Source organism: Piliocolobus tephrosceles, chromosome 2, assembly GCF_002776525.5.
Source record: "Piliocolobus tephrosceles isolate RC106 chromosome 2, ASM277652v3, whole genome shotgun sequence".
In the NCBI taxonomy this organism is placed as follows: Eukaryota; Metazoa; Chordata; class Mammalia; order Primates; family Cercopithecidae; genus Piliocolobus; species Piliocolobus tephrosceles.
Genome location: NC_045435.1, coordinates 178,997,766 through 179,019,596, shown reverse-complemented (window position 1 = coordinate 179,019,596; position 21,831 = coordinate 178,997,766). Strand labels below are relative to the sequence as shown.

Below are 21,831 nucleotides of genomic sequence, written 5' to 3'. Positions count from 1 at the left end.
CTCTACTTGAAAAGGCAGATGGCCACAGATGTTTCTAAGACGTGAGACTTTCTCCCAGATCCTCTTACTCCATAATTATATACATGCATGCACATATATGTGTGTGTGTGTGTACATGTCCATATATAATATTTAACATTTAATAAGGATTTATTTTTAAAAATAGTTTCAGACTTTCAGAAAAGTTACAAGAGTAAAAGTAGTTTAAAAAAAGAGCATTTGGCCGGGCGTGGTGGCTCAAGCCTGTAATCCCAGCACTTTGGGAGGCCGAGACGGGCGGATCACAAGGTCAGGAGATCGAGACCATCCTGGCTAACACGGTGAAACCCCATCTCTACTAAAAAATACAAAAAACTAGCCAGGCGACGTGGCGGGCGCCTGTAGTCCCAGCTACTCGGGAGGCTGAGGCAGGAGAATGGCGTAAACCCAGGAGGCGGAGCTTGCAGTGAGCTGAGATCCGGCCACTGCACTCCAGCCTGGGCGGCAGAGCGAGACTCTGTCTCAAAAAAAAAAAAAAAAAAGAGCATTTGTGGTCAGGTGCGCTGGCTCATGCCTGTAATCCCAGCACTTTGGGAGGCCAAGGTGGGCGGATCACCTGAGATCAGAGTTCAAGACCAGCCTGACCAACATGGAGAAACTCCGCCTCTACTAAAAATACAAAATTAGCCAGGTGTGGTGGTGCATGCTTGTAGTCCCAGCTACTCGGGAGGCTCAAGCAGGAGAATCGCTTGAACCCGGGAGGCAGAGGTTGCAGCAAGCCAAGATCGTGCCATTGCACTCCAGCCTGGGCAACAAGGGTGAAACTCCAGCTCAAAAAAAAAAAAAAAGAGCTTTTGTATATTCTCCACCTGGACTCATCTGCGTCAACATTTTACTTGCTTCATCACTTGTGCATAGGCTTGTTTCTTCTCTCTCTCTCTCTCTCTGTGTGTTTGTATGTGTGTGTGTGTGTGTGTGTGTGTTTTCTAAATCATTGGAGGATTGCATACATCATGGCCTTTACCTTTAAATACTTTATTATATGTTTCATAATAATATGGAGAAGTATTCTCTCTCATAACCACAGTAAATTTAACATTGATACAGCACTTTAGCAATAAGATTAATATTTTTCCTATGATAGGCTATCTCCCTTCAGAGTCTGTTTGTCATGTACCTGTTTCCTTTTATCCTCCCGCTCCCTAGCCTTCTGCTGTTTACCCTCATTCTCTCTACTTGTTTTTGCTCTTTTGTCTTGAGGTCTTTTGGTTTATAATTATTTGGATATTCCTGAAGCTTAAAACACAGACACGCACTTTGAGGTAAAAAATTTACCAGATCCTGCTTTGGAAGAAGTCTCTAGTTCCTTTGATTTTCAAAAAAAGCTCTGGCACTGTTGAGTCTTTGACCTTCCTTTCTTTTTGTTTTTTGAGACGGAGTCTCGCTCTGTCACCCAGGCTGGAGTGCAGTGGCCAGATCTCAGCTTACTGCAAGCTCCGCCTCCCGGGTTTACACCATTCTCCTGCCTCAGCCTCCCGAGTAGCTGGGACTACAGGCGCCCGCCACCTCACCCGGCTAGTTTTTTGTATTTTTTAGTAGAGACGGGGTTTCACCGTGTTAGCCAGGATGGTCTCTATCTCCTGACCTCATGATCCGCCCGTCTCGGCCTCCCAAAGTGCTGAGATTACAGGCTTGAGCCACCGCGCCCGGCCTGACCTTCCTTTCAAAAAATAAATTTTTGAATATGTTTCTGAAGGTTTAACAGCTTTTTTTCTTTTCTCTCTTTTTCTACTCTGGTTTATAGTTTGAAAAAGTACCAGAAGGTCCTATCCCTCCATCTACACCAAAGTTTGCATATGGAAAGGTCTCTCTGGAAAAGGTAAGAAAAAAATAACAGAAACTTTGAAAGTGTGAGATGGGAGTGAGAAAGTGGAATTTAGTAGCAGTGAGTGAAAGTGCTGTGCTGGAGGAATTGGCTCGTTATTTTTCTAAGAATTTGTTTTCTGCGAGCCTAATGGGGTAAACAATGTTTCTGGGAAAAGGGGAAGAGAGCGGTGAGAACATACTTATGCTTGTTGACAGGATGAGCAGATGGGACACAGGTGGGAATAGTAGGCATTCTTGGATCATTTGGGTCATCTTGGTTCCTTTATCCATGGTATAAACAGTGTCAAGTGCCTTTGTGGAAATAACATGCCACCTCATTGTTCTGGCTGTCAAGGCTCTTTGTCATAATTTACCTTTTTTTAGGAGTTCCGCAAAATCACAGGCATTTTGATAGATCTCTGCCCTAAATTATATACTTCCCTCCATCTCAAAGTTGTGTCCTAATTTTTATGGTCTGTGGTTTATATGTTAAATGGGGACACTGGAGAAAAAGCTAGAAATCAATCATAAATAGGAGTTAAGGGCAATGTATTCTAGGAAAAGCGAAAAAGAAGAAAGGTTTTACTTAATAGTCAGAGGAGTGATATAGCCAAAGTCAATTTGTTTTGACCATCTGTGTCTTCAGGTTTTCCCCTTTTATAATCCCTAACTCCTACATGTATTAACTCACAAGAAAAAAAAAAAAAAAAAAAAAAAAGAACCATTACCTACTTCTTAAGAATCTCAATATCCTAAAATAGTATCATAAGTTTTTATCTTCAAGCAAAATGCCAAACATGATTATGTAATTTTTCCATCCAAGAAGCCCTTTGACATGGTTGGTTGGTTGAGTTCTTGTAACATTTTCCACCTAGTGTCAGATACATGTGCTACATTCTACAAAGAATGTGGTCTTTCTCTCTGATAGGGATCTTTCTTTAGTTTAATCAGACTTTAGTCACTCTTGTAAAGGGAGCACCTTCTACCTGTTCATTGCCACAGCTACTTAAGGAAAACTTTGGTTGGTTTGTTTCAGAGCCGTGACAAATCTATTTTTATGCAACAGAAAATAGCTCCAAATGTTCAAAACAACAACATTGCTAAAACAAAGCTAGCTTAGTACCAAAAGCACATTCTGTTTACCGTGAAAGAAAATCATGTGAGCAGAAATGACTTTTTATTTTTAAATAAATTATACAATTGAAGATAGCAAATCAGCATATAACTGAATTAACTTTATGTAGAACACAGTTATATGGAAAACAGGTTTTTACCGTGAGTTGAATTTCTTAGCGTCCAGGTGGGAAAACACCCATATGAATAGCTGGCTTGATGAAATTGTAAATCAGATTTTTTTCCTTAATGCTGCACATCAGCAAGGTAACTGTGGGAAGTGTTTATGAAATTCCTAAATGGGCTGGGCATGGTGGCTCACACCTGTAATCCCAGCACTTTGGGAGGCCGAGACGGGAGGATCACCTGAAGTCAGGAGTTCAAGACCAACCTGGCCAACATGGTGAAACCCCATCTCTACTAAAAATACAAAAATTAGCCAGGCGTGGCGGCACATGCCTGCTCAGGAGGCTGAGGCAGGAGAATCGCTTGAACCTGGGAGGAGGAGGTTGCAGTGAGCCAAGATTATGCCACTGCGCTCCAGCCTGCCAGCCTGGGTGACAGAGTGAGTCTCTCTCAAAAAAAGAAAAAAAAAATCCTAACCAGTATTATGTCGTGGAAAATCCTGGGGTTTGGAGCCAAATCTAACCACAAATCCTGGCTCTGCCATTACTCAAGTGGACTTCTCTGAGTCTCCACAACATAGGGAGGACAGTAGCACCTGCCCCACAGGGTGGTTGTGAGTAGTCAGTGAGCTAGTGCATGTAAACGCTGTATCTCATCTGGAGTGTGTAGACAGGCAATGACTGGTAGCTGTTATTATCATTGTTGTTATTGCATCAGAATAAGTATCCTGGGTTCCAAAATAACCAGTCCTTTGGATTGAGTATAATAAATAGTTGCCAGGCGTCTACTATGTTCTAGGCATTGGGGCTGAGTATGGAACATATCTTATCCTTAAGGAGCTGACAGTCTGGTGAGGAAGACAAAGATGAACAACTGAAAAATGATACAGGCATGGAAAATATGCCACACACAATTTCAGAGGAGGGTGAAGTAACTAGGAAGTATTAAACATTAAGGTGATATAATAATAGTGTATCTAATCTTAGTTGAATGTAATTGGCCTCTGGTTACTACTTTTACTTCTTAGTTATTTCACTTGGGGGTGTTCAGAGAGGGTTTAAGGGAAGCCGCATCTGAGCCTTGGTTTTCATTCATTTTAAGAGCCTTTTATAGGTCTCTGAGCAGGTTGAATTTCTGAGTAGGTATGTTTGAAGACTACCATCATCATAGTTTTCTTCAGGAGTTAGGGAGTAGATGGAGAGGACTGAAGGAGACTGGGAAGCAATATTGAGTGGAATCGGAATGATTTAGGTTTATTTAGGGGTTTGGTCAAACCCACTGATACCTTTGATAGTTAGGAAGTGACGCTACTCTCTACCCTGATGACCAGTGAGGGGTGCAGTGTGTGAATGCTGCTTTTGTTTCTTTTCAGTTAAAGACAGTGGGAGCAGCTCTGGACATTCTGTGCCCCTCTGGGCCCATCAAAAGCCTTTATCCCTTGACATTTATCCAGGTGAAACAGGTAGGCCTTCAAAGGTAATGCCTCGCCAGTTTTCTATTTGCAAAAATGTGCTTTCTGCACTGCCTTGCAGTGCCCATTCTGAGTTCAGGGGCCAAAATGGTAAGCAAATGCATCAGATCCCAGGTAAATGAACCATGAATTTCCAGGCTCTCTTTAGCTTGAAGGGCTGCACGGTGGGCTGATCCTGCCTATATTTTTTGCCCCACTTCTCACTCATACAGGAGGTAGCCCAACCTGCTTCACCATAATTCTGTACAAGTTATAAATTGAGTTCACTGACCAATCTAATTAATCTTTATTACTAGGCATCAGTGGAAGATCACTGTTTTAATACTCAAAACAGACAGTTTAATTATTTGTCTGTTCTTAGCTCAATGGCATAAGGACTGTGTTTTTTGGTAGACTGGGTTCTTTGAGATTCTTTTTCCTGCTTTTAAAGAGCACAGAGCACATCTTTTTTTTTTTTTTTTTTTAGTGTTTGTATATGTGTGTGTTTGATATCCAGACACTGCCTCGTCTTTATTTTTTTTTAATTTTTCCCAGCGTTTTGTTTTGGAAAATTTTAAATCCAAAAAATGTTGCAAGAATAGTACAATAAACACCCATATACTTTTTACCTAGATTCACCAATTGTCAACAGTGCTTTACTTGCCTTTTTCTCTCCATGTGTGTGTAGTCAACTGCTTTTCTTTTTCTAACCATTTGAATTGTCAGCACCATGTCACTCCACATTTAAATACTACAGCATACATGTTTTAAGAAAAAGAACATTATCCTGCAGGACCATAATACAATGATCACACATAAGAAATTTAATATTGATGCAATCCTATAATCTAATATAAATTCTATAGTCAAGTGTTCCTGGTCATTGCAATAATGTCCTTTACAGCTTAATCTTTTCTCAATCCAGTTTCCAATCCATAATCACACATTGCCATTAGTCATATTCTCCTTAGTCTTCTTCTGTCTGAAACTGTTCCTAAGTCTCTCTCTCATGACATGGACATTTTTGAAAAGGTCAGGGTGTTTGCAGACTTTGCCTCGCTCATTAGATTCAGTAAAACATTTTGGGCATGAACACAACGAAGGTGATGTGTCCTTAGAGAATGATAGCAGGATGCCCGTGAAACCAGCTTGTCCCTTCACTGCAATGTTAAGCTTCATCGCTTAGGATCTCAGCCCCATGTTTTGAAATAGAAGGTTATCCACGTCCTCCTTTCTGATTTTCTGTGGCGATCACCTTCTGGAAGGAGTCTGAACAGTAAGGCAAAACAATAACAGCATATCTAATCTTAGTTTAGTGAAGTTTGCCATCAGTTGCTATTTTTACACCTGTGATTTTATTCCAACAATTCTATTTTGTAATAAAATGATTAAGTCCCCCCCACCCCCCACACGCACACATTCACTGTTTTATGAACATTGTATAGGGTACTCTGCAGTCCTAGCACCCACATCTATAAATGGAACTTACCTGAACTTCGCAGGGCTGTTGAGCACTTCAGACAATGATCCAAGAGCACGTGGAGCCTGGGGAGGGAGTTTCAGGTTATATATGAACACGTGCAGCCATTGTTCTTTCTCAGACCCCTTCTGCTTTCTGATCTTTGGCCAAGGCAGTGGTCTCAGATTGGGTGGGGCTTCCTGGGCCCTGGCTATTTCAGATCTGGGGCAAGTCCACGGAATATCTGTTTCCAGCAAAAAAACCCCAAAGGGCACAGACTTCAGGGAGTGGGGCTCAGCCTACTGTCTCTGCAGGGACCCCCTGAGCCTCACACACCTGCCTGGAGAGCATCACAGCTTCTACCCCTCCTTCTGGAAGCCCTTGACAAAGCTTTCCTCAGCCCTTGAGGAAACTTACCACTTCAGCTAGTTTTCAAAATAAGTAAATAAATAAACAAAAAGGAGATGGAGATGTGGAGTCTGGGCGGGAGGTGTTCTTGTGCTAGAAGGTTTGTATGGTCTTAGTAGCATTTCTTGTGCTCAGCTCATTCCTGCAACACAGGAAGGTGGATTAATGCTTTCCTCAGCTCCTCCCAGTCACCTTTCCACTTGCCTGAAGTTTACTTTCTTTCTTTCTGGGCCCTAGAAGTAGGGAACCTTTTCTCTGTTCCATGCTGGATCTCTATTTTCATTCTCTTCCATAACTCAGGATTTTGTCCTAGCTCAGCCTTGCTAATAATGTCCACAGCAGGAAGTAAATAAGCAAAGTCAATAACTATAATCTGTGAATAATTCCGTTACTGCTGAGGCTGATTGTTTAAGGCTTTTCTTTTGGACCAGGGATATCAGCATCTAAAAATATTTTCTGATTTAGTGGTCGGTTACAATCTAGTCTCTTAACTATTTCTTTTCCCTGTTCCTCCACTTAAAACGGTTCTGATGGACTTTGTTGTTGTTATTATTAGAGATGGGGTCTTGCTATGTTACCCAGACTAGCCTCGAACTCCTGGGCTCAAGAGATCCTCCCAGTTCAGCCCCCCAAGTAGCTGAGACTACCGGTGAATGCCACTGCGCCCAGCTCATTGCCTTTGGTTTTGTATGTTCAAGCAGATTTAGCCCAAGAACCTGGAGGCAGTTTTGCTGAGCAGAACTTCATCTCTTGGCTTTGCTGTTTTGTTTACCTTGTTTTTTTTGTTGTTGCTGTTGGTTTTACTTAGTTTTGTTTTTGGAGCTAACATCCATAACTTTTGCTATGTATGATACAATCCCGTGTATGACCCTGGGCAAGTGACTTAATCCATTCAGGGTCCAGGTTCCTCTTATGGGGAAAGGGATGCTTGATAAGACACTGTTCACGGTTCCTTGCAGTTTACTATTATGATAGATCTTTGATGTGCTAAAAATGTAAGCCAGTTTCCTTTTTCAAATTTATGTTTTTCTGGAGGTGGGGGAAGATTTTCATTCCTTATGGTTTCCAAAACATCGCTTTCATACAGGACTAAGGTAACCAAGTTCTCTAAACGAATGGCAATAGTGATGTATTTTTCTTAAATCCTTTTCTAACCAGTATTATGGGTTTGTGCTGTACCGGACAACACTTCCTCAAGATTGCAGCAACCCAACACCTCTCTCTTCACCCTTCAATGGAGTCCACGATCGAGCGTATGTTGCTGTGGATGGGGTAAGAATCGTCTCTGAACTGTGTGTTTTGTCCTGGTGAGGGTGGGGATGAGCAGCCTGCATTTGTTAACATGGTATTTGGGGTCTTTGCTCACCTCTTCAACCTCAGGCTCCACCCATCATCTTTTTTTTTTTTTTTTTTTTTTTTAAAGACAGGTTTTTGCTCTTTTGCCCAGCCTGGAGTATAGTGGTGTGATCACAGCTCACTGCAGCCTCAACCTCCCAGGCCCATGTGATCCTCCTACCTCGGCCTCCCAAGTAGCTGAGACTACAGGGTTGCACCACCTTGCCTGGCTAATGTTTTGATATTTTTGTAGAGACAGGGTCCCACTATGTTGCCCAGGCTGGTCTTGAACTCCTGAGCTCAAGTGATCCTTCTGCCTCAGCCTCCCAAATTGCTAGGATTACAGGAATGAGCCACCACACTGGGCTCTACCCTTCTTCTTGGTGACCCTGAGCTGTGCCTCTTGCTTGCTGTGAGGCCTCATGCATGTGCCATTTGCTGGAATCCACCCTACCCACCATCTTAACCCAGAGGGCTGTGCTTGACACCCCACCCTCTCAGAAGCCTTCTGGGTCTCCCCAACCAAGGTTGCCCTTCACTGACTGATATTGCCTGTGCCTTCTTTGCTCCTTAAGGGTGGGGTCCATTTCCAGTTCAATTTTGTACCTGCCACTGTACAAAGTTTGTTGAACTTCGTGCCTTTATCCTACATGAGAAATTATATTCTAAAGGACTGCTCGTGACAATTATTACCGAAATGCACGAAGAACCGTGTTTCATAACAAAAGCAGATGCATTTCAGGACTTCCAGTCCTCTCACTGAAATGGTCACAGGAAGGAACATAGGAGAAGATTTTCCTCACCAAGAAAATTTGTTCAGAAGATTTTAAAATATTTCCCATTCTCCTGTAATCAACAGCTTTCATTTCAGTGGGAGCAGATTACTAAGACAGTCTACTCTTTTGATGGTAACTGTTTCTTCGTTTCTAACTTTGGTGTTGTCTTAGTGAATTACGATCATTGTAAGGTCAATTTAAAAAGTCTAACCTTTAAAAAAGTTAGGAATATGTTGCTGATAAAATACCTGTTGTTTTTCCTCATTCTATTATATAATTTTCGTGGTTAATGCATCGTGTCAAGTATTTTGAGGTGAGAATACTCCACCTAACTCTCTGATTTTATCTCGTTTATCTGATTTTGTCTTATTTCTCCATGTTGTTCAGAAGCAGTTTTTTGTGAGTGACTTTTGTGCTGTCAGAACACGAAGCAGCTCCTCTAATAAGAATCCTCCCCTGGAATTTGGCTCCTTCTTGTTTCCACTAAAAGTAGATGGCAGTAAAACATTCCAGGGCAAAGGAAACCAGCTTAGACCATTCCGTGCTCTCAGCTGTGTCTGGCAATTTTCCTAAACAGGAAGCAGTGATTGGGGGAACTTTCCGACCTGGCCAGCAATTTGGGTTAAGATGCTGTCAAACCATTTCTTTCCAAGTCTGGTGATACTTCAAGGCAAGAAAATGAGTGCTAAATGATCTGAGCGTGCTGCCTCTCCTTGCTGACCTTCTTACCCTCAATTCAATTGTCATTTGGTCTTGAACCCCACAGATTCCTCAGGGAGTCCTTGAGCGAAACAGGGTGATCACTCTGAACATAACAGGGAAAGCTGGAGCCACTGTGGACCTTCTGGTAGAGAATATGGGACGTGTGAACTATGGCGCATATATCAACGACTTTAAGGTAGGACAAACCACGCTGTCGAGACTAAGGTTCAAGGGGTGACAACTTAGAAGTTGAAGCCCAGTACAGTGGCTCACACCTGTCATCTCAGCACTTTGGGAAGCCAAAGCAGGAGGATCACTTGAGGCCAGGAGTTTGAAGACCAGCCTGGGTGAAATAGTGAGACCTCTACGAAGAAAAACTTAGCCAGGTGTAGTGACGTGCACCTGTGGTCTCAGCTACTCAGGAGGCTGAGGCAGGAGGATTGCTTGAGCCCAGAAGCTGGAGATTAAAATGACCTATGATCATGCCACTGCACCCTAGTCTGAGTGACAAAGTGAGACCTTGTCTCAAAAAAAAAAAAAAAGAAGAAGTAGTTGAGCTATTTTGAAGAGCTGTTTTCCTCTGTAGGTGATGAGAAAATGGAGCTTTGCAAACAGAACCTTTCCCCTGTATTTGAGTTTGGTCATCCTATAGAAAGAAACAGAAAGAGGAAGCCTCTCCACCATGCTCTTCCTCTGCTTAAAAAGACCACCGAGCTCACTGAAGGCACTCCTTTGCCAGCAAAGCCAGCTGAGCCTCTGTTCTGCCCTGTTTTATGGGTTTGGATGGTTAGTCCGTGGCAAACTCTTCACTTGTAGGAAGCCTCTTCCCTCGGGGCACTGGCTGTCACCTCTGTTGATTACTCCTGTGTCCAGATGTGTAGCCCAAATAAGTTTTTCTAACACATATTTTTAGCGCATTATTCAGCAAGCATTTGTTAAGCTCCCACTCCGCGAGATGCCCCGCCAGGTGCTTTGGGGAATGCAAAGGTGTCAAGAGACAGGCTCCTCTCGGGGAGCTCACCCTCCACAAGAGGAGAGAACACCTCATCAAGGAAACAATGGTGCCACCCAGGCTAGGACAGGACAGGTGTCTAGGCTATTTCCTGACCCTCTTGGGATCAGGCAGTTACAGCTTAGGGAATTCAGGGAATAGCTGTGTGCAGGCCACCTTTGCCTCCAGTACAAATGTCTCTCTCATAGTTCTTGTGCTCAGGGTGGACTTTGTGGCCTCCTGCCTGGCTCTCAGAGGCCACACTGACCCATGAGAGTGACTCAACTCTGTAGCATAGTCTCTGGGTCCCCAGTACCTGTCAAAGAGCCTGACACACAGCCACCTGGTTAATATTTATCAAATTACTGAATGAGCAATCGAAACTTGGTATCTGGGATTCCACTGGGAATGGGGAAGTTCCCCACATACAAGCCAGGGAAGGGGAAGTTAGCTGAGCCTTGACAGCCCAGCCCTGGCCTGTGTGGAACAAATAGAGCAGCTTCTGAATTCAGGTCTGAGATTTGCCATCATCATCATTACCCTTCCTATCTTCCTAAGGTGTCACAGTATTCTCATGTGTGTTATCTCACTTGGCCTTCATAACAGGTGAGTGACTCGGGTGTGGTCCTCCCTGTGACGACAGCGGAGGTGCTGAAGGCCAATATTTCTCCTTGCTGCATCCATCGTGCATGCTGCATCCGCAGTGGGGTGACTGTTCCTTTGTATCCCCCACTCACTCATTCCTTTTGTCCCCAGATTCCATCTTGAGACAGGATCTCGCTGTCACCCAGCCTGGAGTGCAGTGGCACAATCTCGGCTTACTGCAACCTCTGTCTCCTGGATTCAAGCAATCCTCCCTCCTCAACCTCCCAAGTAGTTGGGACTATAGGTGCATAGGCCAATTTCTGTATGTCTTGTGGAGACTGGATCCCTTTTTGTTTTGAGATGGAGTGTCGCTCTGACACCCAGACTGGAGTGCAGTGGCATGATCTCAGCTCACTGCAACCTCTACCTCCCAGGTTCAAGTAATTCTCATGCCTCAGCCTCCTAAATAGCTGGGATTACAGGCACCTGCTACCACACCCAGCTAATTTTTGTATTTTTAGTAAAGATGGGGTTTCACCATGTTGACCAGGTTAGTCTTGAACTCCTGACCTCAAGTGATCTGCCTGCCTTGGCCTCCCAAAGTGCTGGGATTACAGGCATGAGCCACTGCACCTGGCCCATCTTTTTTGGTGCCCATCTCTCTCTATTCTAACAGTGACTCTCCGCCAAATTCTGAAAATTTGGGAAGTTGGGATCGATCACTCTAGCAGCTCAATGCCCTTTCTGTGGAAGCAGAAACTCTGGGCCTTCTATGGAGACATCGTGACCTGCAGAGGAGAAAGTTATAGTTTGGGGAATATATCTCTTCCCAAGGATTTGTAATTCAACCTCCAGTTAGATCTGTGTTACTTTGACGTACACATATTTTGAGGTTCATTTCCTGTTGATGTTTTGTATCCCGGTTTGCTTTTCCCATTTCCATGGAATGCAGAGACACGTACAGCCTTTTTCCTTCCCTCCCCAGCTCACTGGGCTCTGTTTCTGCTTTGCAGGGTTTGGTTTCTAACCTGACCCTCGATTCCAATATCCTCACCGGCTGGACGATCTTCCCACTGGACACTGAGGATGCTGTGCGCAGCCACCTCGGGGGCTGGGAACACCATGACAGCGGCCGCCATGATGAAACCTGGGCCCACAGCTCATCCAACTACACGCTCCCGGCCTTTTACGTGGGGAACTTCTCCATTCCCAGTGGGATCCCAGACTTGCCCCAGGACACCTTTATCCAGTTTCCTGGATGGACCAAGGTAGGTGTCTTCATGGGAAGGGTTTGAATTCAGGCCTCAAACTTTTGGTTGTTAGTGTCTGAGAAAGAATCACAGAGAGCCGTTAGCAAGATACCACGTGACGGTTTTGAGTGTGGCGTTTTGGACATTCTTCAGGAGGCGGATTGTGGCAGATCTTCAGGGATTCAGTGTTCAGAGGTGGCGCCATTTGCCCCCTTGTCATGGGTTTCCTGTAGTGAACGACACCATCCTGCCTCCTCCGAGAAGAATCATGACGCCTTTTGATACTGATTATAGGGGTGCTTTCTCTTTGTCTTGAGGAAAATCCAGTCTGGACAAAGGGGTGGATCCCTCTCGGAGAGTCTGTCTGTTTTTCATTCATGCCAAGCCCAGTGCTCCCAGAATATCCCCGCCTGCATCCAGCCCCGCACCCCTGAGGCTCCCGCCACGGTCTGTCTGCTCCTCCTCCCTTCCTCATCCGTTTCACTTCCCAGTCACTGCCCCTTGTTGTTTGAAGACACTGGCATATCTCCCTTCACCGCCTTCTCCTCTCCCTTACGTCCTGTTTTCATCCTAGATCGTCTTACCATCCTTCATTCAACACACTTCTCATTCTGTGGCCACTGTGTGCCCAAGGTGTGTGCCGGGCACTAGGGATACAGTCGCGAATAAAACCAGACTCGGTCCTTTCCCTCGTGGAACCTGCAGTCTAGTGGGGGAGGCAGACCTATATTAAACAGTAAAACCACAGCTGTGATGGATGCTAAGAAGGGCTCTGGGGTTGATAATTATTGGTGCATTTGGCCTTGTCATGGAGGTCAGGGAAGCCTTCCCTAAGATAGTGATGCTTGTCAGGATATGAAGGATGAGTAAGAATTAACATGGCAAGAAGGGAATAAAGCATGTTCCTGGGAGAGGGAACAGCATGTGCAAAGGCCATGGGGTTGGAGGGGGAAATGTCAAGTGTGGAAAGTAGGTAGAGACTAGATTGGGACAGGTCTTATAGGCCACGTTGAAGTTTTGTCTTTGTGTTGAGAGCCATTGAAGCAGGAGAGTGACATCATAAGGCTGTGATCTGACAAGCTCCTCTGACCCCATTGTGCAGAATGGTTTGGGTAGGGACACTTACGGATTCAAGGAAACCATCTAGGAGGCTGGACCATAGTCTCATTGGGAAACTGGGGTGGTGGTATCTAAGATGGAGATGACATCAACTATTTGAGAGATGTCTGAAGTTGGATCAATAATTGTGCTCATGGATTGGACATGAGCGTTTGGGAAGAGGGATATGTCTTGGATGACTCAGGTCTCAAGCTTGCAGCTAGGCAGAGTGGTACCATTTGCTGGAAGAAGCAGGTTCAGAAGGGGACTTGGGCTTAGAGAGGGGGGTCGTGAGTTTGAATTTAGACAAATTGTGTTTGAAAAGCTGCCTTAGTCCATTTGGGCTGCTGTAACAAAATACCATAAGCTGGGTGGCTTATAAACAACAGACATTTATTTCTCACAGTTCTGGAGGCTAGGAAGTCTCCAAGATCAGGGCACCATTAGATTTGCTGTCCGGTGAGAGTCTATCTCCTGATAGACGGCACCCTCTATGTCCTTACATGGCTGAAGGGGCAAAGGAGCTTTCTTGGGTCTCTTTCATAAGAACACTAAGTTCATTCATGAGGGCTCCACCTTCATGACCTAATCACCTCCCAAAGGGGGCCCTGCCTCCTAACCCATCACCATGGGGGCTAGAATTTTAACAGATGAGTTTTGGGTGGACACAAACATTTAGACCATAGCAGAGGCCTTGGGGAATGGCTATGAAAGACAGTATTAGGGGAGGGTTGTTGGATCTACAGACAGACTGGGAATTCAGGGCAGGGATCTGGGCTGGGAATGTATGTAGAAGATCATTGTTGTATAGATGATTGTTAAAAACATGGGCTGGATGAGGTCCCTTAAGGAGAGAGGATGCAGAGGGAAGAAAAGAGGACCTAAGGCTGATCTTTGAGGGACAAAAAACATGATGAAGAGTGAAGAGGAGAGACCAAACAAGTAGAAAACCAACATTTATGCTGCCAAGAGTACAAATAAGATAAAGAGAGAAGCAATTCGGTGGATTTAGAAGCAAGGAGGCCCTTGGAAATCAATAAGCCTTGTTCCAGTGGAGTGAAGCATCTCCCAGCCAGATTGCATTCTATAGGGAAGAGCAGGGTAAGGAATAGGAACATGAGTACTTGAATATAAACATTCTTTTTGAGAAATTTAACTCTGAAGAAGAGGAGAAAATTATGTTAATAGCTGGAGGAGGAGAGAGCAAAAGATGTACATGGTGTGTGTTTAATAAAAAGACCTTTTATTTATTTATATATTGCTTGTTTAAAATTTATTGAAACGTATTTTTTTTTTTTTTTTTTTTGAGACGGAGTCTGGCTCTTTCACCCAGGCTGGAGTGCAGTGGCCGGATCTCAGCTCACTGCAAGCTCCACCTCCCAGGTTTATGCCATTCTCCTGCCTCAGCCTCCCGAGTAGCTGGGACTACAGGCGCCCACCACCTTGCCCGGCTAGTTTTTTGGATTTTTTAGTAGAGACGGGATGTCAGTGTTAGTCAGGATGGTCTCGATCTCCTGACCTCGTGATCCGCCCGTCTCGGTCTCCCAAAGTGCTGGGACTACAGGCTTGAGCCACTGCGCCTGGCCTAAAACGTATTTTTGTTATTCTGTTTGAAATATTTTCTTTTTTTTTTGAAATGGACTCTGTCACCCAGGCTGGAGTGCAGTGGTGTGATCTCTGCTCACTGCAACCTTCACTTCCCAGGCTCAAGCGATTCTCCTGCCTCAGCCTCCGGAGAAGTGGGACCTACAGGCACGCGCCACCACGCCTGGCTACTTTTTTTTTTTATATTTTTAGTAGAGACGGGGTTTCACCATGTTTGCCAGGCTGATCTCGAACTCCTGACCTCAAGTGATCCGCCCACTTCACTCAAGTGATCCGCCCACCTTGGCCTCAAAAAGTGCTAGGATTACAAGCGTGAGCCACCACAGCCAGCCTATTAGAAATATTTTCTAGTTTCTCTTGTGATTTCTTCTTTGACCCATAGATTATTAAAAAGTATGTTTTACTGTACACGGTGGCTCACGCCTATAAATCCCAGCACTTTGGGAGGCTGAGGTGGGTTGATCACCTGAGGCGAGGAGTTCAAGACCAGTCTGGCCAACGTGGCAGAACCCCATCTCTACTAAAAATACAAAACTTAGCCAGGCATGGTGGTGAGTGCCTGTAATCTCAGCTACTTGGGAGACTGAGGTGGGAGAATCTTTTGAACCTGGAAGGCAGAGGCTGCAGTGAGCCAAGATCATGCCACTGCACTCCAGCCTGGGTGACAAAACAAGACTGTCTCAAAAACGAACAAACAAAAAGAGTATACTGTTTAATTTCCACATATTTTGGGTTTGTAAAAATATCTTGTAATTATTAATTTGTAACTTAATTCCTCTATAAAACTTCTAAAACTTCTCTCTAGGGAGAGAAATCTCCATGATCTTGGGTTAGGCAAAGACCTCTTAGAATTGGCACCTAAGGCATTATCCTTCCTTAAAGAACAAAAATTGATAAATTGGACTTTATCAGAATTAAAAATGTTTGTTCTTCAAAAAGCATTATTAGGAAAATGAGAATCTAAGCCACAAACTGGGAGAAAATAATTTTCAAATCATGTATCTAACAAAGGACTTATATATAGAATATGTAAAGAATTCTTACGATTCAATAATAGACAAACAGCCCAGTCATAAAATGAGTGAAGGACTTGAATAGACATTTTACTAAAGAAGGTATAAGATGGCTAAGTACATTTGCATTTGTATACCTTCTTTGGTAAAATGTCTATTATAAACTAAAATTAGTGGCTGATTAATGCTCAACATTTTTTTTTTTTTTTTTTTTTGAGACGGAGTCTTGCTCTGTCGCCCAGGGTGGAGTGCAGTGGCCGGATCTCAGCTCACTGCAAGCCCCACCTCCCGGGTTCCCGCCATTCTCCTGCCTCAGCCTCTGGAGTAGCTGGGACTACAGGCGCCGCCACCTTGCCCGGCTCGTTTTTTGTATTTTTTAGTAGAGACGGGGTTTCACCGTTTTAGCCAGGATGGTCTCGATCTCCTCACCTCGTGATCCGCCCGTCTCGGCCTCCCAAAGTGCTGGGATTACAGGCTTGAGCCACCGCGCCTGGCCTCAACATTATTAATCATTCGGGAAATGCAAGTCGAAACCAAAATGAAATACTACTTCACACTCAGCAGGCTGGCTATAATAGTAAGAGAGGCAATAGGCAATGTAGGAAGGGACATGTGGGGGAAAGAGAATCTTCCCACATTGCTGGTAGAAAGATAATATGGTACATTTGGGAGCATAATTTGGCAATTTCTTCAAGGGCTAAACATCGATTACCATAGAACCTAGCAATTCCACTCCTAGATATGTACACAAGAGAAAGGAAAACATGTTCACATAAAAACTTACATGCAAGTGTTTATAGCGGTATTATAATAACTATAAATTGGAATTAATTCAGATGTCTATCACCTGACAAGTGGAGAAAGCATGTATATCCATACGATTCCTCAGTAAAAAGGAATGGAGTACTGATAACATGCCACAACCCAGATGAATTGGAAAACTATTATGCTAAGTAAAAGAAGCCAAAAGTAAAAGGCTACATATTGTATGACTCCATTTCTATGAAATGTTCAGAAAAGGCAGCCGGGCGCGGTGGCTCAAGCCTGTAATCCCAGCACTTTGGGAGGCTGAGATGGGCGGATCACAAGGTCAGGAGATCGAGACCATCCTGGCTAACGCGGTGAAACCCCGACTCTACTAAAAATACAAAAAACTAGCCGGGCGAGGTGGCGGGCGTCTGTAGTCCCAGCTACTCGGGAGGCTGAGGCAGGAGAATGGTGGGAACCCGGGAGGCGGAGCTTGCAGTGAGCTGAGATCTGGCCACTGCACTCCAGCCTGGGCGACAGAGCGAGACTCTGTCTCAAAAAAAAAAAAAAAAAAGAAAAGGCAAATCCATACAGACAGTAGGTTACTGGTTGCCTAGGGCTGAGGGTGGGAATGGAGAGTGACTGTTAAGTGGGCATGGGGTTTCTTTTGGAGCTGATGGACATGTTCTGAAACTAACTTGAATGATAGCTGCACAGTCTTCTTAAATGTATTTAGACTTATTTTATGGCCCAGCACAGGCGTATATCTTGGTGAACATACCTTTGGAATTTTAGGCTTTAATATCCTCTCTCTGGATGCTTGTTTCTATGCACCAAACTCTCATGCCTACCAACCTCACTCTTCTCACTCTTAAATCTTTTTTTTTTTTTTTTTTTTTTGAGATGGAGTCTTGCTCTTGTCACCCAGGCTGGAGTGCAATGGCACGATCTCGGTTCACTGCAACCTCCGCCTCCCGGGTTCAAGTGATCCTCCTGCCTCAACCTCTCGAGTAGCTGGGATTACAGGCACCCGCCACCACAGCTGGCTGATTTTCGTGTTTTAAGTAGAGAAGGGGTTTCACCGTGTTGGCCAGGCTGGTCTTGAACTCCTGACCTTGTGATCCGCCCAACTTGGCCTCCCAAAGTGCTGGGATTACAGGCGTGAACCACTGCACTCGGCCTTAAATCTTATTAATGACCTGAAACATTCTACCATTAAGGCCGCAATTCTTCCTCTACCAAGCCTAGGCCTTACCACAATCTTTTTTTTTTTTTTTTTTTTTTTTTTTTTTTTTTTTTATTATTAAGACGGAGTTTCATTCTTGTTGCCCAGACTGGAGTACAATGGCGCAATCGTGGCTCACTGCAACCTCCGCCTCCCAGGTTCAAGCGATTCTCCTGCCTAGCCTGCCGAGCAGCTGGGATTACAGGCATGCGCCACCACGCCTGGCTAATTTTGTATTTTTAGCAGTGACGGGGTTTCTCCATGTTAGTCAGGCCGGTCTCAAACTCCCAATGTCAGGTGATCCGCCCACCTCAGCCTCCCGTAGTGCTGGGATTACAGGCGCGAGCCACTGCGCCCGGCCACCGTGATCTTTTTTTGAGAGCCATCAGTCCACCTCCCCCCTTGCCCCTTTGCTTTCTACTCTGCCTCCTTCATTCCTCCTCCATGTAGTTCCACTACTGGCATCTCTGCTGGTTCACCAGTCACTGAGCACAGCTGAGGGGCTTCTTAGTGCATTCATTGTGGCTACCCTCCCCTCATTGTTGCCAGCCTCCGGAAGCCCTCAGATTTGCTCAGCAGTCCTTGGTCTCTCTCTGCTCCTTTCCCCCACTGACCTTTTCAACCTTTACCACCCTCCTAAAGCCACCTGACTCTCCCCCACCCTCTCCACTGAAGACCTCATCCTCCTTGACTGCTATCAGGTGTAACTCCTTTGTTCCCGCAGCTTCCTGTCAGATTTATCTCTCTGCCTCCACCCTCATTTCCTGCCCAGTGGTATCTAGGAGGAAGTCTGAGTTCTGAATCCCCTCCCCACTGTCTTCCTCCAGGCCAAGACCCTGTTCTCATATTTCCCCTACCTGCATTTTGTCAGCCTTTCCATCTTTCTGCCAAGTCCCATTTTTTAGCCAAAAAGTGGTAACTAGGAGCTCTAGGACCTACAACACAAAGACCTCCCTGGATCTTCCCCCTCTAGCTAGCAAGCATGTTCTTGTTCCCTCGATCCCTTGATCCCTCTTTTTCTCCCCTCCTAATGCAGTAGAGACAAATGGAAAAGTAGGACATGTTGGAGGTCAGAGGGAGGTTCATCTTGATCAAGTCATAAAGGTGTCACATGCAAGAGTTACTGACCCAGGAGTTCTGCTCAACACTTCATAGACACTATCTCCATAGCCATCAAAAGAGGCATCTGTGGTAGATGGATCATTATCTCCAGTTTGCAGATGAGTAGCTGGAGGCTTAGAGAGCTAAGTAACTTGCACGAGGTACCTGAGCCCCATGTGAAAAAGCAGGTGGTATTGAGAACCAGTGAGAAATTCATACTCATTATCGAGGCTGGGGCTTTTTACTTATTTGGTCAGTCTGATGAATGCTCTGCATCTCCAGGCTTGAAAGTACATCTCCACACAGTATTTGTGAATGTGTCAAAGGGTTCAGACCCCCAAAAGCCTATCTAATCCATATGTCCACTCAAAAACTTGTACACAAGTATTCATTCCACCATTATCCATAATTTCCATAAGGTGGAAACAGCCCAAATGTGTATCAACTGAGGAATCAATAAACAAAGTGTAGTACAGCCATACAATGGAATATGATTCGGCTATAAAAAGAAATGAAGTATTGATACATGTTACAACATGGAAGAATTTTGAAAACATTGGGCTAATGAAAGACACCAGTCACAAAGGACTGTATGTTGCATGATTCCATTTACGTGAAATGTCCAGAACAGGCAAATTCGTGTAGACAGGAAGATCTGTGACTGCCTGGAGCAGGGAAAAGAGAGTGTTGGTCGGATGGGAAGAGAATGTTAAAGGGTACGGGGCTTCTTAATGGAGTGATGAAATGTTCTAAAATTGACCGTGGTAATGGTTGTGCAGCTCTGAAGTGTACTAAAGACTACTGAATTGTATGGTATATGAATTCTAGGTCAATAAAGTGCCACACACACACAGAGGCCCATCCAAGAAGTTTGTGGACTTTGGAGTGAATGGGTGTGAAGGTCCAAGGGTACGCACACGTCCTACCTAACACAGGACCGATGTGGTTTCTGCTTTCGGTGTACAGAGGTCCCTGCTGCCGAGGACAGTCCCAGGCCAGCTCTGGGGCTTCTAAATGATCAACCACCTCAGAACAGGCAGATCGCACTTCCACACTGAGTGCTAAGCTCTGACATTTGAAAGGATGAACACGTTAGCACATAGTTTGAATGCAGGGAGCTGGCCGTTGTGGTGGGGGGTGGACAAAATGATCGCTGAAGCCCCAGCTGTTTGTAAGGCTGTGCACTAACCCCCACATCCGTCATCAGGAGAGGCCCTTGTCAAAGCCCCTGGCACAGGACTCTATGCTTTTCCTATTCATTTCACTGTAAAGGAACTACCTTGATTTAGAAAGCAAAGTCACTGATACGGGTGATTCATGAGATTAAAAAAATCACTTTTGTTTACACTGGCTTTACTTGAGTCAGATGTGGCTTTCTGGTTAATGCCAAATGTGAATGAATATCAACTGGGACTTCAGTAGAAAGGGGTCAGGCATGTTCTGCTCTGTCCAGGAGACACAGGGCAATGCTTTGACCTCACTGAGTTCTTATCTGACTAGAAAGTCCCTTAGATGGGAAGCGCTCTCCTCCGGTGCTTTCCGCGATGTGTCCTGTGTGCCAGTGGTCCCCAACCTTGTTATCAGGGGCTAGTTTCGTGGAAGACACTTTTTTCCCTGGACTGTGCAGGGGAAGGGGGGACGGGAATGGTTTTGGGATGAAACTGTTCCACCTCAGATCATCAAGCATTAGTTAGATTCTTATAAAGAGGGTGCAGCCTACATCCTGCACGTGCGCAGTTCACAATAGGGTTCCTGCTCCTATGAGAATCTAATGCTGTCAGTCTGACAGGAGGTGGCGCTCAGGCAGTAATGCTTGCTCACCTCTCACTGTGTGGCCTGGTTCCTAACAGGCCGCGGCCAGTCTGTGGCCTGGGATTTGGGGACCCCTGCTATATGCCAAACCTGAAATGTCACGTCCTGCCAGTACAGCAGTGCTTCTGCTATTTACCTCTCTTTCAGATGGGTGTGGATAAGTCTCATGTCAATATCCTATGCAGCCTTCCAGCCTTTAACATTTTGTGGTAGGTTCAGGTGCATGACAGAGCATGGTAGTGAGTGGGATAATTTTTCCTTAACCAAAATTATGCTTTGAAGAGTCAAGAATCAAAATAGAATACTGATCAAAAGTAATTCTGTATTTTAAAGATAAATTATCCCACCTTCAAGATGTAAAATAATTATGAAATAAAACAATGTACAATAAACAGCTGAAAGAAATTCCTTCTTTTAACTATTGGTTACATCTTGCTTTTGAAATTTCCTGGCTGACGCGATGGCTCACACCTGTAATCCTAGCCCCCTGGGAGACTCAGGTGGTAGGCTCACTTGAGCTCAGGGGTTTGAGATCAGCCTGGGCAACTTAATGAGACCTCATCTCTACAAAAATTTATTTTTAATGAGCTGGGCCTGGTGGCACAGACCTGTAGTCCCAGCTACCTGGTGGGAGATGGGAGGATTGCTTGAGCTGAGAAAGTCAAGGCTGCAGTGAGACCTGATGATGCCACAAAAGAGTATGTAAAACTTTTATAAACCTTATCCATGTTAGTCACTTGGTCTCAGTCCATTTGGAGAGATAGAGGTATAGACAGAGCCCAAGAGAATTGTAAGAGTCTGTAAGAGATATGTAAACCGTGCAGTTGGGCCTTGGAGAGGAGGAAATTATAAGTGCCTAAGATTGCTAGGAAAGGTCTGGTCTACCTAGTGGGAAGAACATTTTGTGCAGAGGGACTGACATTTTTCAAGGGAATAGTGTAATAAGAAATATATTTGATCTTTGTCCCTGGTTCCAGGGCCCTAAAACCCTTGGCATTTTCTGAGTGGTAAGAGTGTCTTTTGTTATTTGTAACTAGCCCCTTTCAGTCACACCTGGGTTTATGCTAATGAGGCAACTTAGGATGGTGCCCCAGATAACTCTAGGATAGTTATAGGGGCACGGATAGGATAGTTATAGGGGCATGGATAGGATAGTTATAGGGGCACGGATAGGATAGTTATAGGGGCAC

General features: G+C 44.7%; 1 protein-coding gene and 1 long non-coding RNA gene across 2 annotated transcripts in view; one reads left to right on the top strand and one right to left on the bottom strand.

The window, feature by feature from the left end:
- The window catches only part of GLB1 (galactosidase beta 1), a 112,860-nt gene that overhangs the window by 82,757 nt on the left and 8,272 nt on the right, over positions 1–21,831 (top strand). The window contains 5 exon segments of the mRNA XM_023214668.2: positions 1,784–1,858; positions 4,457–4,546; positions 7,560–7,673; positions 9,279–9,410; positions 11,804–12,058. Of these exon segments, the coding sequence (XP_023070436.1) occupies positions 1,784–1,858; positions 4,457–4,546; positions 7,560–7,673; positions 9,279–9,410; positions 11,804–12,058 (666 nt within the window).
- Positions 5,666–6,661, bottom strand: LOC113225071. The gene is made up of 3 exons (XR_003309692.2): positions 6,411–6,661; positions 6,024–6,079; positions 5,666–5,803 (listed from the first exon to the last, which is right to left on the bottom strand). It is a non-coding gene; the product is annotated as an uncharacterized LOC113225071 (long non-coding RNA).